The sequence below is a fragment of the Homalodisca vitripennis genome, chromosome 5, assembly GCF_021130785.1.
Source record: "Homalodisca vitripennis isolate AUS2020 chromosome 5, UT_GWSS_2.1, whole genome shotgun sequence".
Classification (NCBI taxonomy): Eukaryota; Metazoa; Arthropoda; class Insecta; order Hemiptera; family Cicadellidae; genus Homalodisca; species Homalodisca vitripennis.
The window spans coordinates 42827782-42845949 of NC_060211.1; the positions used below are offsets into that span (position 1 = coordinate 42827782).

At 33.3% G+C, this 18168-nt stretch overlaps 2 protein-coding genes across 2 annotated transcripts in view; one reads left to right on the forward strand and one right to left on the reverse strand.

Moving 5' to 3' along the window:
• Positions 1 to 525: 525 nt before the first annotated feature.
• On the forward strand, positions 526 to 7144 carry LOC124362089 (SUMO-activating enzyme subunit 1-like). The gene is made up of 2 exons (XM_046816262.1): positions 526 to 631; positions 5828 to 7144. The coding sequence occupies exon 2, from the start codon at positions 5846 to 5848 to the stop codon at positions 6866 to 6868; it is 1023 nt and encodes a 340-aa protein (XP_046672218.1). The 5' UTR covers positions 526 to 631; positions 5828 to 5845; the 3' UTR covers positions 6869 to 7144.
• A 3650-nt stretch (positions 7145 to 10794) lies between these two features.
• Positions 10795 to 18168, reverse strand: part of LOC124362091 (mitochondrial amidoxime reducing component 2-like) — a 29508-nt gene continuing 22134 nt past the window's right edge. Inside the window, exon 7 of the mRNA XM_046816263.1 lies at positions 10795 to 12875. Coding sequence (XP_046672219.1) covers positions 12740 to 12875 — 136 coding nt within the window. The 3' untranslated portion in view covers positions 10795 to 12739. The remainder of the gene's footprint in view (positions 12876 to 18168) is intronic.

Below are 18168 nucleotides of genomic sequence, written 5' to 3' on the forward strand. Positions count from 1 at the left end.
TAAATGGTATATGTATTCCATAATGTAAAGATATAAACATTTAAAGAGCTATTTTCCTTTTATTTGGACGATAATTCTTTCCGTATTGAGATGGTCATTTTTTCCATATTTAACAACAATACAATTTTACAATAAAATTGAAAAATGCGTTTCTGCTAAAAAATACGTGTTTCTTTAAATTTTCGATTGACCTCATTAAACAAAGAATTTTTTACATCGGAGTGGTAGTGTTTAAATTAAATATTAACAGATAAAAATTAATACTATTCTTTATATTATTACTAATTCATGGTGCTATATTTGACACTATATGATATCTCATTTACAACTTACTACAATCACGTTATTAAGTATTATTAGCATGCGGGTAATTTTAAAGTGAGCTGTGGCACTATATGTAATGTTGTAATCGCCTTTCTTCACTCTAAGTTACTGTCTCATATACATGACCACCTGTCTAAAAAAAAGAATAGAAAAGATTGCAATGCTTTTGCAGCTTGACTGTTAACGCTGCATTAGATCTGTTTTGGTTTGGTGCCGGTAAGCGTTTTGTTTATATTTGTTATAGGACGAAAATTCATCAGAGTTGTTTTCATTTACGGTTAAACTTCGTTGGGAGCTGAAATATTAGGTAAGGGCTGTTCACAATTTAATACATACACACCTTATTTATTATTTTCATGTCATTTAGTAATATACTATAGGACCTATGCTACAGCGATAAATTATAATGTATTTTATCACATATATTAAGGTGTTGTCAGACACAAATATAGCATTTCTTAAAAGGTTTACCTTTAAATTTTATTTGCAGATTTTATCATGAGGCATTTAACAAAACGTAATTAGTGATAATTAATTCTGTTGCTTTTTGGCATTATTTTTCACCTATTTTTTTATTATTAACATAAAACCAATGTTTATAGGGGACAATGGAGAATAGAAAATTCTACATTTAACCCTCCACCTGGCAATGTAGTAATTTCTGGAATGACAAGCTCATTTTATATGATTTACAAGGGTTTTTCTAAATTTTTAAATATAATATTACATGCTTTAAGCAAAGATAGGCTACATTTATTATATAGGCTATTTTTGCAAAAGGATACAGAATTTGAGTTGCTTATTGTATTGTAAACAATATTACCAGCCACACAAAAAATAAACATTCAAACATAGCAGTGTGAAACTGCCCACAGATTCCATCCTTAAAAAGAAATATACTCTGACATGAATCCAAACCTGGTTCATGAACTACTCCTAACCTAGTTCCTGAACTACCACCAACCTAGTTCCTGAATTACCACTAACTTAGTTCCTGAACCAGTTCAATTAATAAAACTAAATTAATTTTATTATTTGAAAACAAAAAGAACAAATACCAAAAAATCTACAGAATCTACTTAATAAGCATTCTAAAACCAAAAATATCGGGTTTCATGAACAAAGTGTACTTAATTTCACAGGCCAAATGCAGAAAAACCGTATCTATAAATGACCGTACCTTAAAAAAGTAGGTGAAGATTTTGATAATTGAATTGAACACATTGAATACATGGTCTGCTGAATTATATTACTACCCTCATTCTTAGGCCTCGCCTATTTTTGGAGATTTATCGATTTTACATATACCTATCAAGCGCTGAAAAACTAAATCTATGGATAGCCGTACTTCAAAAACGTACGAGCCGATTTTGATCAAACTTTCTATACACATTCATTACATGGTCTACTATACTACAATACAGCCCTCATTGTTGGGGCACGCCTATTTTCGGAGGCACACCGATTTTACAGTATGAGCTAAAAAATAAAATCTATGGGTAGCCGTACCTCAAAAATGTACGAGCCGATTTTGATCAAACTTTCTGAACACAATCAATACATGGTCTATTATACTACAACACAGTCCTCATTTTTAGGCCGCACCTATTTTCAAAGATATATTGATTTTACATGTCAAGTCATTTTTACTGCTGATAGTTTTTCCTGAAATGATAGTTATGGTTAAAATGCGTTTTTAGTGCCTAGAAATAATTATTATTATTGTTATGATTTAATAATAAATGCCTTGCAAAAACAAAATAATACTAATTGAGTATTTTTTATAGTACAGATACTAAATGTAAACGGTTTTTTTTTTTTTAGCGTATTTAACAGAATTATTATTTGATAATGAACTATTTTGTTCACCGTATTGAAAGGAAAAAAATTTAAAAAACAGATTTAGCCCTTCTCAGGTTCAAAAATATGATTTTGAACTATTTAAATTCAAATATTAAGCACTGCAGAATATTTTGCCTTGGTTCAATTAAAGTATTTTTGCTAAGGTAATTTATTTTATAATTCTTAAAATAAGAAATGTTGCTACTTTAGTAATAAATGGAGGCCACTTTGTCCCTATTTACCATTTCTAGTTAGGATATATAGAAAGTAAATGCATATATTTGTATTATAAATAGAAAATGTTAAAGTTAACAAATACAAACGCTCACAGGACTTGAGTTTGAATAGTACTATCATGAGGGATGTTTATTTTTCACCATCCATAGATTGGTTTTGTCAGCACATAGCCTGTTAAATCGGCGTGGCTCCAAAAATAGGTGTGGCCTAAGGATGACGGTTGTATTGTAGTACAGTAGACTGTACTACAATATATAATATTGTAATATGTATATTATATAATATGATTATATTTTGTATGATTTAAGTTGATGAACTAGTAGGTTAGGATTCAGTTAGGAACTATGTCCGGGTACTCGTTCCTTTTATGGATGGAATCTATGGCCAGTTTCACATCGGCTCAAACATTAGTGGTTGCTGAACAATTTTAGTATAAAAGCACAATATCGAGATTCCTAGTTTTGTACAGAAACTTTTTTTGAAACTCAAAAGGGTAAACTTTAATAAGCTTTAATACACTCGTTATTCGGTTATTTTTATTGAATGTTTTGATTGATTTTATCCAATGAACAATACCATATTACAATTTATTTAACTTAACATATGATTATTATAAAGTACCATAACAAGAAGAATCTCGTAAATTACAATTTTAAAAACATAAATTTAACGGTACTTTGGGATTATACCGACCACACCCAGACATGAATCGTTATTTGACATTTTGCTTCTACTAATTACTAGATTAGCGTAGAAACAATATTTTGTCAATATAAAACAGGAATTGTCTTATCGCAAACCCCTCCCCATCCTCAGACAGAAGTCAAAGTCGAGCGGTCTAGTAGATAACGTGATTGCAGAGTCTCGCCGCCCGTTCAGCTGGTGCGTCGCTTTGTTGTACTTCCGTGTTTTACCTCTACATTTCTCCAAACACGAAAATTCAACAAAAAACAAACATTACCAAACTAAAACTAAACTCTTTATTGAAAAAACACTCAAAACTTGTTTTTATTCTTGATCACACTCCGCCACCCAAAATGTGAGTGCCTCCGGCCATCAGCGCGGGCTTCGGCACCCTGCCCCGCGCTGATGTCGACGAAAGAAAAACATCCCTCGAGATAGTACCTATCAGTAAAATATCAAATTCTAGAGGGGCTGATCAGAAATATAAATTGAATTGTAATGGAAAGACAATTATGTACCGTGCAAATCATGTGATGCCGTGCGGCCTGCCGTAACCGGGATTCTCGAGAAAGATAAGATAACAGCGACGACAATACCGATCACAATACCTGGAAATGCTTGTAAGTTTGTAATTAAACAGTTGTTTTTTCGTTCTATCATGTTTGTTTCTATAAATTTATATTTTTGTGTTCTTCATACTGGTGTGGTCGGTATAATCCTAAAGTACCAATTTAACACTAACATTACAAAACCAAGTATGGCCTAGAATTAGATATCAAAGAAACCTTACAATATTTGTAACTTGCCCAGCTTGATAACAATTAGTAACCGCTTTTTTGAAATGGAGGAAAGAATTCTCCCCATGGGTTACCAGGAGCCAAACCCACATGTTGAAGCCACTTAAACAAATGTTTTCATTTGTGAGAAATATCTCACATATATTCCTCATATTTATCACCATTTTCAAAGTCTCAAAATATTAGTTACTTCTTGTTGTTTATTGTTTAAATTAAAATTACTATAAGGTGAAATCATATGCCAAGTTAAATAAATTGTAATATCGAGTTATTCCTTCGGATAAAACTTCGAACCATTCGATAAAAACAACCGAATAACGAGTGTAGGACACTTATTAAAGTCTACTTGTACTGGCTTTATGTTAACGTAGTCAGACCTGCACTAATGTATGGGACTGTTGTCTGGTGGCCAAAAATGGAGGCCAAGATGGTGGTAGCTTGTCTGGCTGGCATCTAAAGGATGGCTTGCCTTGCTATCACTGGGGCTTTTCCTAGTGTGCCAGGTGCAGCTCTAGACTGTTGCCTCAACCTCGCCCCCCTGGACATTGTTATTCAGGCTATGGCCAGGAGGAGTGCCTACTGTCTTCAGCACGCAGGACTCTGATCGGGCTGCAGCAGTGGGCACTGTAGAATTAGCATCCTGATTCAGGGGGATGCTCTGCACATGATCTCTGATCAGATGCCACAAAAATTTTCCTTTGACTAACCCTTTAGGATTGTGATACCTCCTAGGGTTAATTGGTCGGAGGGAAGGAAACCTCTTCCACCAGCGGAGCTTGAATGGTTTACAGACGGCTCTAAAACAAAAAGCAGCATAGGCGCTGGAATTGTGGGGGTGAGAACATGCAGGGAGCTGGTCATCCCTATGGGTCCGTACTGATAGTGCTGGACTCTTGTGTGTGTTCAAATCCAAACTTGTCTGGGATTGCTATCAAGTCGTTTTCTTCCCTTGCCAGAATCAACAATGTGACTGTTGGGTTCCTAGTCATGAAAGAGGGGGATTCCTGGTAATGAAAGAGCTGATGTCCTGGCCAACCGGGGCTCAGCTTCAATTATGACAGGCCCTCAATTATTTGCAGTATTCCAAGGTGTGAATCCTTTGGGGCTGTCTCGAAATGGGTTCGCACTGAACATGAGAAAAGGTGGAGGTTGTATCCGGGCATGAGAATGAGCAGAATGGTACTACAGTTGCCTTCCTCCGGAGAGGCGTCTGACCTTCTCTCACTAAATAGATCAATGTCTTCTCGGGTTATAGGTCTGATCACAGGACATGGTCACCTGAGAAACCATCTTCACAGAGTCGGTATCATTCAGGAGGATCCGCTCTGTAGAATGTGTGATGAGCAGGATGAAACTGCCGAACACTTGCTCTTTGATTGCCCTTCAATAGCAAGGGAGCGGTATGCCATCTTTGGTAGTTTTGACAAGGGTGGTGAATTTCGCCAGGAGGACCTGATAGGTTGTTTTCTGTGGTTTGCGGAACTGCTGAAGTCATAGACTGGTAGGCCTCATGGTGTGCTTCCGGGGTGCGCAAAAGGCCCGTGAGGCTTAAGTGCAAGGCAGTAGGCCACCCCATAGAAGGAGAACAGGTAATTCAGTGGTAACCTATTACCGGGATAATGTTTCAGTAACAGCTGGGCTGAATAATTTGTTCTCATAACGATTTTTTTGTTTTGGATTACTCAGTAGCCAGTAACAGCTAATGTGATTTGGCATTTGTCTTCGATGATTGTATTTCCGCTTACCAATCTTGCCACGAACTATTTGAAAATAGAATTTGAATTGAACTGATCTGTTACAAAATGCCCTTCCCACCATTGCTCTGGTCACCACTACACTCTTGTGCCTTCAGCCTGATGAACTATTCAAAATAATACATTTCATTCTAATTCTTCCACTAATCCATAGAAGTACAATGTGTAATTCTAGTTTATTTTTTACAGAATACATAATTCTTCAAAATGGTGGAAGCAAATCAGTCCAATCTGACAGAAGACGAAGCTGACCTGTACGATAGACAAATACGACTGTGGGGTCTGGATTCTCAGAAGCGACTTCGAGCATCCACCGTTCTTCTTATCGGTCTCAAAGGCCTAGGTGCAGAGTTCTGCAAGAACGTAATCCTTGCAGGAATAAAAGCTATCACTCTTATGGATGATGGCGATTCAACACAAGAAGATGCTTTCTATCAGTTTCTCATTCCTCGAGACCAAATAGGAAAAAATCGGGCTGCTGCTTCCCACCTAAGAGCTCAACGCTTGAACCCAATGGTGGATGTGAAAGTTGACAAGGAAGGCATCGACAAAAAACCGGATGAATTTTTTACTCTGTTTAATGTTGTAGTGGCAACAGATTGTAATCTAGAGCAGCTCCTTAGAATCAATAAAATCTGTCACAAAGCAAATGTAAAATTCTACTGTGCTGATGTGTTTGGCTTTTATGGCTACTTGTTCGCTGACCTGCAAACACATGAATATGGGGAGGAGAAGAATGTGGCGAGGAATGTGGCTAAAGAGACTGGTAATAAGAAACAGAAACTAGAAGATGTTGAGTTTGTTAAAGTCACAGTCAAGGACACACTGCAGTATTCCCCGCTGCAAGATAGTTTGGAAGTCACTGAGAAAATCAAAGAAATGCCAGCCAGAAAAGCTGCTGACACAATTCCATTCTTCCTTTTGAAGGTTCTGTTGAAGTTTAGAGCAGAGCAAGGACGAAACCCGCAAGCATCTTCACGAGTAGAGGATCTTGAGCTGCTTAAAAAACTTCGTGATTCTGAAATGAAAGACATTGGCTTAAGTGCAGAAAAGGTTCCTGATGAGTATCTCTCATCTGTATTTTCACAAGTGAGTCCAATTTGTGCCATCTTGGGGGGAGTGTTGGCTCATGAGGTCATCAAGACTTTGTCTCAGAAGGGAGAACCTCACAACAACTTTTTCTTTTTTAATCCAGTCAGAAACCACGGCATTGTTATTAAAAACTGTTGAGGTTGTGATTTTATACTACAATTACATTTTAGTTTTAAAAATCAACTACACAAGCTAGTACAAGGGTTTTTTTTATTCAACTGTGTTGATGTGAATATAATTTTCAATGAGTGTAAAATACATTAATTATTTTATAAGCAAATTGTAAAATAAGTAATGAAATCAGTAGGAGTATATTGAAAATCATTTTGTACTCAGCTTGATTTATTGTCTTCACAACTCATTTTAAAAACTATTGTCTTGTTCATTGTTTTGTCAATACATTTTTATCAAAGATTTGTTGTTTGTTCAATTAGTTGTCCTTATTAATTTTACCTAGTCTCATACTTGGTTTATTAATAGGCCTGTAAACATGTACATTATTATTTAATTTCAACAGACATTCAGTTAGTCTTGAGTAACTAACATGGGTGTACCATTTGGGCTGATGCAATAAATTAGAGAATAGATTTATTCAGTATTGGGTTTTACTTTCTGTCTAGGCCCAAAAAAAGTGTGGGTCCCCTAAATCGTGTTTCTGAGTTATTAAAAAATTAGTGATACTACTAAAAAGTGATAACAAAAGAAATTTGTAATTTCTATGTAGTTTGAAACACTTAAGAAGAAAACACATATTTTAACTAAACTAACCTTGAGACAATGTCCAATTGTATCAAAACAATGGTATAATTTAGGTTAATGAGTGTCAAGAATTCATCAATTGTATGAACAGGATGATGCAGCAACCATCTTAGCTCTCTCTTCATGGTATCACAACTGTTCTGGGAATTGATGCATACAGACAATGCATATAAAAGCTTGGATCTTGTGTAGATGACTATTCTGAATACTGTGCTGTTGTGTATTGGTAAAGTAAAATCTGCGCCCCCGCGAGTGTTGTTTGTGTGCAGGTCTCTCTACCCCTTCTCGCGTTTTTGTTGTATACACACATTGTCACTTGAAGTATGTATAAATATAAGTCACTAAATAGTAAATTTTCATAGTTTTTGACAAAAAAGTGTATTTATTAGATTATTCAATTTTCTTTTCAATTATGGAGTTTTCATAATAAAACTAAATCAATCATACTTCCAGCACAAAATTAGATACAGATAAATAAAAATAAGGAATTAAAAACATTTCACTCACATGTTTCTTGGTTAATAATTTTAAATGCTGCGTTACCTTTCAACACAATTCCCAGGACGAAGCATATAAGTAATGAAGTATTTTATTGTCTTCAACCACCACATACTGTTGGAACTAAAAGGAAAATTATCTTAAGTACCACAACCTGTATAAAAAGCGGACTGAAAATGCACACACAAATATAAACAACAATGTAATAACAAAATATTGGCTGCAACATTGTTTGCAAAAAACCAAACAAGGAGGAAAAAACTGAATTCATAATATTTAATTTATTTATTAATTAGATAATATTTTATTCATTGCATTACTGCAGAATTCAATAACTCGTTGGATTAAATATCTTCTAGTTAAGGACTTAAGATGTTTTTTTTTTTTTTTTAAACTTACTCAGGTTGGGTTGATTGTCTCGAGATGTGTGTAAACCCCTCACTGATTGGATTTAATCACTTTCAAAAATTAATACAATATTGATACTGACAAACTTCATTTTCTTTGTCAACTTCTGTTTTTAAAATGACAATACTCAATATTAGAGAATAATATTAAATTGAGAAATAACTGCAGCAATAGAAACAACTGAGGTTTATTAATCATGAAGCAAATAACATTGAAATGGTTATTTATTTATCATTCTTAACAGCAAAGATAACATTACATTTGACAAAATTAACAAAATATATTTATATAAGTAACAATAACAGTGAATAATATATTGTTAAATATAACGGTTTTAGTTTAACAACAGTTATAAAACAACAATATAAAACACGTGTTCCAATCAGCGTTTTGGAACACAAGTTTCAAATAGTGACTGCAGGATAGCCTACAACAACAATCACTTCTACTTCTTGGAATGATGTTTGTATAAAAAGAAGTAGTGTAAACATATTTTCATTTTTTTTCTTGACTGTACCACACATAGTCAAAGTCAAAAAAACATAGTGAAAGAATGTTTGACAATCTAGCTAGCAACTGTAAACACAGCTTCAAGCAAATTATTGTATCTAAGAATGCTTAAAAGAAAATCCAAATTTAAAAACAGACACTATCTGAGTTTGATTGAAGAACATTCAATGGAAATGTGAACTTTAATGCATACATTAAAAATATATATTCAGATTATATTTATAATATAGTAAGAGACATCTTTGCAAGCCTGGGTTGTGTCACATAAAACCGTTGTTTAATGGACTTCAGCTTGAGATATATTGTTTAAACTTCACATAAATATACAAGACTATTTTTTTCCGATAACACTAATATTAAATTTATTAATTGAGATCCTTTTACATTAATAAACAATAAACCCCGGCTTGCAAAGATATGTCTCCTACTTTAGCAATTAAAACACTTAAACATTAATCTTTAACAGTATTATTTTTGTTTATGGAATTTTTCAAGGATGAGCTTTTTTACTGTTATGGAAAATCTAAAATTCAAAATATTCCATGCACTTAAAAATACTTGATTTTGTTATTATTAAAAATTAAGACACAATGCATTAAAAAGTCAACATTTCTATAACAATCAAATTTGACTAGTAACATATCCAAGTAGATAACAATTTTGTGGAATTATTGTGTACGATTTTATATGTAACCCAATATGCTTTGTATTTAGTAATTTAATAATTTTAACATGATTGGCACATTATCAGTCTTACTAGTATTTCCAACAAAATTATCCCTTTGAAATACTTTTTAACAGACAAACAGATGTATAATCAAATCAACAAGTACTAAATATTTTTAAGTCAATAACTTTCTTTTTTACTAAATACGTATTTTCTTATTTATTAGACTAAAAACTTTTATACTACTAATTATTTAAATCACTTTCAGCTTTTTAGCACCAAGCAGTAAAAAAATAGGCAAAATATAACTAGTTTTAATGAAGTGTTAATTGCTCATTTAAAACATAAATAAAATAAAGTTGTTACTTAACAAATAACAAACCTATAAAAGTGTAAACAACATATTAGATACATTAACTATTATTATCAACTTCAGGTGTTAAAACAGACAACAACCAACAATCACTTTCAACAGAACAGACTTTTTTTTTAGTCTGTTTGTAATAGTGTTTTTTCAGACAGAAGGTGGAGGAATACCACAATGAACCTCCTTCAAGTTTTAAACTCACATTTTTTCATGTTTTAATTTCGAGTTCCCAGAACCCATCATCAGAAACACACTGTAATTTAGTATATAAAACATAGAAACAGAACCACAACCAAGAATTAAAAACATAACCAAAAAAAGAATGTTAACAAATACGTACAATAAACAACAAGATTCTACATACAGCTGATTGGAATCTTGTTGTTTATGGTATTTATTTGTTTAAATTCTTGTTTTTGTTATGTTTTTAATTCTTGGTTTGGGTTCTGTTTCATTAAATCAGTGTGTTTCTGATGAAGGGTTCTGGGAACTCGAAAATTAAAACATGAACACTGGATTTTCTGTTTTGTTTAAACTTTAAACTACTTGGAAGACTATTGAAGCTGATTGGTATTACAGAAGATAATATATACATATGAAGAAATAAAATATATATATATATATTATCTAAAATCATATTCTTAATCAGAAGAAAAGAATATGATTAAGAATGTGATTAAAACTATGTGCTGATAATAATGTTTTGTTCATACATACTTGACTGTGTTTAGTAGCCAGGATTTCTCAGTAAATGTTAAAAACACATATGAGATAGTTTTTTTAAAGTCTCATTTACAGCGTAATAACTTTAGTTTGTTAGTTGAATTCTATTTGCAAGAGATAAAAACACTCATGTGACATACAAAACTCATTTACTTGGGAAGTAGAAAAACTCATTTTATATATTACTGCCTTTTTAAAGTACACAATAAGGACTTCAACTTTAACATATCAACAGATACATTCTGCACTTCTAAGAAAAAACTTCCAAACCAGAACGTTTCAACTTGAGCAACTAATATATACTAAACTACATGTCCACATTTCATACACGATTGAGCTTCCAGATCACAATCACATCACAGCCTAAAACAAAAACCGTTGCCTTTCATTTGAAATATTTCTGTGCATAACATTATTACATTCAACCATTCTTTTAACATGTGATAGTAAGAAAAATACATCTACATGGTGGTTCAAAGATAAGGCACTTGGACTAATTCCATAAACTTTCCAGTGACATATTATACTCAACAGCTGATAAAAAACATTTTGCTGTTAACTGTTAATCTCATTTGGTGTTCCTTTCATTATTTGTTCTTCACTTTTGTTTATTAGCATTTTGATGGTTAGGCTTTTTTATGCAGATAAATTAATACTAGCTAATTATTACACTTTATGTAAATCACTGTCCAGGTAATTGCAGAGCCCTAAACATTGCAAGTAGACAAAATTCATAGAAGATTTTCTGGACCTTTTGCTAACCTGACACTATATTTTAATATCATCTACTAGTAAATAGTAATTCAGACTGCTTGCTCAGTTTAACACGTTCGCTGCGGGCCACTGTCCGGACAGTCCCGTAACCCTCGCCAAAACTGCGAGGCACTGTCCTCACACACAATGCACAATGCATTGCTTATTCGTTTCGCTTGTCATGTGCTGCAATCTTGCATGAATTGTTGGAAACTTTTCAAGCTTGTTCTAGATGAAGTATACTTACTTTCTGATACGTCAGTTTGTCCTGGAAATGCGGACCTACTGTCCCGACAGTGCCAGCGAAACAGCTGAAATTTCACATGTTTATTGCTATTATGAACCAGTAGGAAAACAATAAAACACGTGTTCCTAATTTCTTTTCCCTTGTGTTATTGTTTTCGTGAGTAGACGTATCAGCAGCTAGGCTTGTTTACAAATTGGATAGGTTATTACTACTAAATTAAAAGTAAGGTAATCTTTTACCGGTATTGCGATTTTATCTATATGTGTGGCGTCAACATTTTTCTTGTACATAGTATACACATATTTTGCTTTTTTGTATACAGTATGTAGGCTATTGTCTCATTAGTGAATTCATTCAAACGATGCTTTTATTTGTTTTACTGTGCGGACAGCACGCGGCGGCGATCTGCACCGCGGGCTCTGTGGGTATTTTACGCTATGTGCGGGACTACTGTCCGGACAGTAGCGTTGTCTAGCAACGGAACCTGATGCATATCAAAGTCGATTGAAGTATTCTTGATACTTTTGGACATCACACAACACATTTGGTTAGTTATAGTTAAATTTTATATAGCCTGTCATATGTTAACATAAATGATGCCATGCCAAAAATGCGGGCCACTGTCCGGACAGTCCCGATGATTACGAACGCATAAGAACGTAATATAATCGAATATCATTATTTTATAGCGCATCAAACCAAAATAACGCCAATTCAACGAAAATCGCAAGTTTGAATTTTGCCGCATATCGGGTACATCATTGGCCGCTCTTGCCGCAGCGAACGTGTTAAAAATAAACTAAATGCTTGATGATTTTAACTCGAACACCTCCAGTGAAAGCTTCAACATATTTTATCATAATTAAAATTGATCTAATTACTAAATTTGGTATGAAATTGAAAAGCTTATCTACACTATTCAGTACTGATCCGTACCACCTACACTTGATCGCTCAAATTTTATCTGGTGATTTATAAGTAATGAAAACATTTTAAATTTAACAGTGAACCTAAAAAATACATATTTACATACTCTTAAATGACCTTGCAATCGCATTACATGACAATCTACGTATCTTAGTCTGCATTGACGTAAATAGGGTCCCCTATGCGTACGACGCCGCTGCCTATCTGGTGCAATCCTGCATACAATCCCATCACTGGACTATTGTTCTCTAGTTTGCGGATGTCATCCTCCTTTACTTGTCTGTACCTGTAATTAAATATATTACAATAATTGTGGGACAAGGTGGAAATACAACAGAGGAATAAATTACAGCCAACTACCAATTATCAGGAGATGCATTGACCGTATTGTGGATTGGTCATTTAGCCGGGGCTTCAAGTTGTCTTTATTCATGAAATGCACATCATGTACAAGAATAGTGTCAAGTAAAACTCAATAAGAATAGTGTCAAATAAAAATTTGCTGTTGAAATACACATAAATTAATTATATTAATATAACAACATTTCTTACCTTCTTACCAAAACTTGCTGAAATGAATAAAGAGCTAGGTTGAACAAGTAAAATTTTAATTTCATTTTATTTTTAATTTCGTTCTTTACTTTTCACTCTTGGTAGGTATAATAAAGAACATATGTCACATAAAATCAGTTTTCTTTTTGATAAACTCAAGATTATGTTGTGGGACATTTCTGTTATGCCTTGTGTTGTATCGATGACTCATTACCTAGAATTGGAGTGTTGTTTTCTTCTTTTGTTTCGCATAAAGAACTGTTTCATAAATTTATAAATTGTACACCGTTAAAATTCCATTTTATGTAAATAATTTCTTAACAGAGGCAGTCTTTTTAAGGGTAAGGATAACTTAAGTAGAGGTCTCTTTTGTTGGACTAGTAATTTATCCAGATTCTTTTTTGTTGCTGTACCATATAAAAATGCTTTTTCAATATGATAAGAGTGAATGCACTAGAGAAAAAATTATGGATTGTAAAGTTTGTAAACTACAAACCCTTGGCGATTGTTTCAGTGCATAAATACCGGAAGACATTTTATTACTAATAACATGTTTATTCCATGAAAGGTTTTCATCAATTAAAAGTCCTAAATTTTGGTGGATTCAACTTAGCTTACTTCCTCTTCATGTATATTGATGCCAATGTTAATTTTGGTTCTGGTTAGCCTTGTAGAGAAAGAAATAAAATTCGATTTGGTGGAATTTAAAAGTAATTATTTGTTATCTAAATATTATTTTACCAAATTTATGCTGATGCAAGAAGATATTTCAATGTCTTCTTCTGAAGTAACAGATACTGTAATATTAGTATCATCCGCAAACTGACAAATTTCGAGAGACTATTTTGGGCACTCTATTCATGTAACACAGAAACAGTGAAGGACCCAAAATTGATCCTTGTGAGACTCCATAAAGTATGATTTGTAATGTAGATTTGAATTTTCTAACAATGCTGGATAACTTCTGCTTCATTGAACAACTTATGTCCATGCAATATTATGGTGTATCTGCAAATAACAAAGTATTATGAAATATAAAAAAAATTTTATTCTCATATTACTTCAATACGTTGGTTGACTATCAAGAAAACATTTATTGAAAAAAAATGTACTAGGATTGTTCAGAAAGTAACTTCCATTGCTGCCTGTTAGTTGAATGCACAGGGACAAATGCAATTTTGGTAATACTTTCAGTACGCGTCTGGCAGCGATGTTGTGAACACTTTGGACAAGATATACATCCTGTGGAGGAAATGGTCGGCCATATGTGAAACCATAACTTAAAAAATAAATTAAGGGAAAAACAGCTATTTAATATCACAAAGTCTTTTACAAAGTATGGCGTACGGTTATTTTCACATTATTGGAATTACACTAAAGAAACAAAAAAAAGCATAAAGATAACAAAAAATTCCAACAATCAGTGCGATAGCTACGATAAAAATTAACATAAATTTTTAGTAAAACATGAAAATGCCGTAATGTTTCATTTGCAGAAATATAATTTAAATTATAAAAACCAATTTTTATCCAAATACGGAAAGAATTACCTTATGCATCAAAAATTGCGGATTAATAAAATGAGTCAAAATTTTTTTCAGGAGAAATTTACATAATATGAATGAATGAATGAATGAATGAAAAAGTGTTTTTATTTTTGACCAAAATATATAGTACAATACATACAATAAAAAAACACTACATCTACAATGGCTTGAATGCCGTCTGTAGTGGTTAGCAGGAATGATACTGTACTAATCTAAGAATAACAAAAGTCAAGTTAAATGGCAATAATAATTTAAAATTATAAATCAACACACTGGGACACTTTTCCAAAAACTGAATAAGGCTAACTTAAAATTATTTAATTTCTCAATTTTAAACTAATCACAACTTTTTTCAATAAAACAGCACACACGCACACACACATACACATTTTATACACATATAACACCTTAAACTCAGAAAAATTAAAACAAAATTACATTATAAATGGAAGAAAAAACAAGGTGATGACTGAAATATACAAATGTTGTAATTAAAATATTTTCCCCTTTTTCCTACCTTAAATTCGACCCTAAAAATTGAATTCCTGGATTAATTGCCATCTATACTTCCACGCGGTGCTCATGAAACCCCCCAAAACCCGCCAATTCCTACCGTTTAAATAATGTATATATTCATTTTTGTTTAATGTTGATTTACCAAAATAATATTTTCTTATTTCCCTCAAAATTGGACACACTGATACGAAATGAAAGACGGATTCAGCTTCATTTAAATTGCACAAAGAGCAGTTATAATTAAACCCTGGTAACCATGGTTTGTAATTTAAGTCAACTAGTTCTGCCCTGGCTTTGATAGCCCACGATATTGTAGGGATATCATAACGATCAGTAAAAACACTCTTGTCACCGAGGGTCAGGTCCAAGGTTAAATACTGTGAGCGGTTGACCGGGGTGCGGGCCCTGCCTTCGCACTCTGTCCGCCACCGAGCGCTCATTCCAGATACCACCTCCATCAGCTGGTTGCGTAGATTGCCCAAGTTATCGGTCGAGAAATCCACCTCTCCACACTTTTCAACCAACAATTTCCATTGTTTACACCAATAGATGTTTTTCAAAATTATTTGCTGGGCTAAAATGTAGGGCAAACGGTGGTGTTCTAAATTTAAAATTTTACAAATATAACCAGAGCTAATTTTTTTAGTGTATGTAACAATCTTTTCAAAATTTGTTTCTAAATATAAAACATAGTTAGGCGTATTATAAGGTAGATGTAACATTTTTTTAATAAATGTTCTCTGAACTGATTCTATTGCATCATATTCTGTGAAGCCCCATACCTGAGCACTATAGCAAATAATGGATCTAATAATAGAATTGAAGCAGATAATCTTTGCACTCAGAGGAGCTTTATTAGAAAGAATCAAATTTCGCCAAATTGAATTGATTGCAAATTTAGCCATGGTCAATTTTTCTTGAAAATGCAGTCCCCAAGATAAGGAGCTTGTAAAAAACATACCCAAGTACTTGTACTTATCGACGACTTTAATTCGTTTTTCTTTTAAAGTCCAATTGTCGTTAGATTTTAGTTTTCCGCCATTTCTAAAAACCAATATGTTAGATTTAGCTAAATTTATTTTCAAATTCCAAGCTTCGCAATAATGTTCTAGTCTATTAATCATATGCTGTAGACCTGCAGCAGAAGGCGACATGAGAACAATGTCATCAGCGTACATGAGTGTATTTACCCGTGTACTCCCAAAACTACATCCCCCCTCCACCGCTTCGGGCAAATCATTCACAAATAGCGAAAACATTAAGGGACTGAGAATACAGCCTTGCCTTAAGCCTATTTTGGTATCAAAACTCTCAGTTATATCTATCTCCTTTGCACCATACATTCGCACTTGTACCATCATAATAATTAGTTAGAACATTTAACATTTTCGTTGAAATACCCATATTCGATAGTTTAAATTGCAACGCTTTCCTGTCGATGACGTCAAAAGCCGAAGAAAAGTCAATAAAGAAGCAGTATAATTTTCCTTTTTTGTTTGATAGCTGGAGTTTAATAATGTTCGAAAGGTTAAATACATTATCAATTGTAGAGTATCCTTTTCTGAACCCCGCCTGATATTCAGTTAGCATTTTCTTTTCATTCACCCAATTGTATAGCCTATTATTCAACATACTGGTAAATAGTTTACAAATACAATCAATAAAAGACAATCCCCTGTAGTTGTTACTGTCATTTACATCGCCCTTTTTGTACAAAGGAAAAACAATAGACTTCTTAAAACTATCGGGTACTACACCCGTATTAAAAATATTATTATAAATTTCCAAAAGTTTGTTTTTCAGACTGATATGAGAGTTTTTAAAAAACTCATATGGCACTCTGTCTAATCCAGGCGCCTTATTATTTTTAGCCTTTTTCAGAACTATTTCCAGCTCATGCAATGAAAAATTACAATCGAGAAACTCGTCGGCAATATATGGGCTAGCATAGCTGACGCTTGCAGCTAACAGAGGCGGATTAAGGAGTCTTCTGAAGTGTCCGAGCCACTCGTTAGGGGACAAATTTCTGATTATCTTCGGTTCTCGATTTTTAAAACTATTGATTGCATTCCAACATGTTTTGGAATCAGATGCATTATACAAATTATATATAATATTATCAAGATATAATTTATGTTTATTTTTACACGTTAATTTGTAATTTTTATTTTCTTCTAAATATTTTTGTTTAACTTGTATAGAATTTGACTTTCTAAATAAATTAAGTAAACGGAATACTTTCTTTCTAGCAGTGAAACATTCATGGTCAAACCAAGGCTGCTTAGCACTGAAAAAAGTACATGTGTTCGAGGTTTCTTTTAAGTGAGCAGATTTAATAATACATTTTATTATATTGTTTATGTTAAGTTGATTGTCATTGACAAGCTGCACCTGAGCAATTTCCCGACCAACTTTGTCGCGATAATGAATCTCGTCACCTTGTGTCCATTTGAGTTTCGGCAATAACGGTAGGGTTTCGCCCCCCACTCGCGCCCCTCCCACAGCAACAGGAGCGTCCACACTGAGGGTTACCTCTATTGGCAAGTGGTCAGAACTAGGGAACGGTACAATTCTGAAATCTTTAATCATATCAAGACAATTAATTGAAGCCGCCACGAGGTCTATAACTGAATTCCCCATTGGTCCCACAAAAGTAAATTCCCCATAAGTATCACCCGCAGATCGCCCATTCAAAATAACTAGACCCAAATTATCGAATAGTTCTAAACATTTTTTACCTCTGACATTTACTAACCGATCTTTTGAATTTCTACTTTCATTTAAACTGCAGTTAGTCAATCCGAACGTTTCACAAATATTAAAATCTTGTTCAGTTCCAATTCGAGCGTTCAAATCTCCCATAATAACTAAATTGCTAATAAAATTTGCTTTAAAGAAGGACTCTACATTACGAAAAATAGTTTCCAAACCATTAAAGTTTAAATAAAGTGGAAGAATCGATAT

Coding starts and splice junctions, on each gene's coding strand:
- LOC124362089 (XM_046816262.1), top strand. CDS start 5,846: ATGGTGGAAGCAAATCAGTCCAATCTGACAGAAGACGAAGCTGACCTG.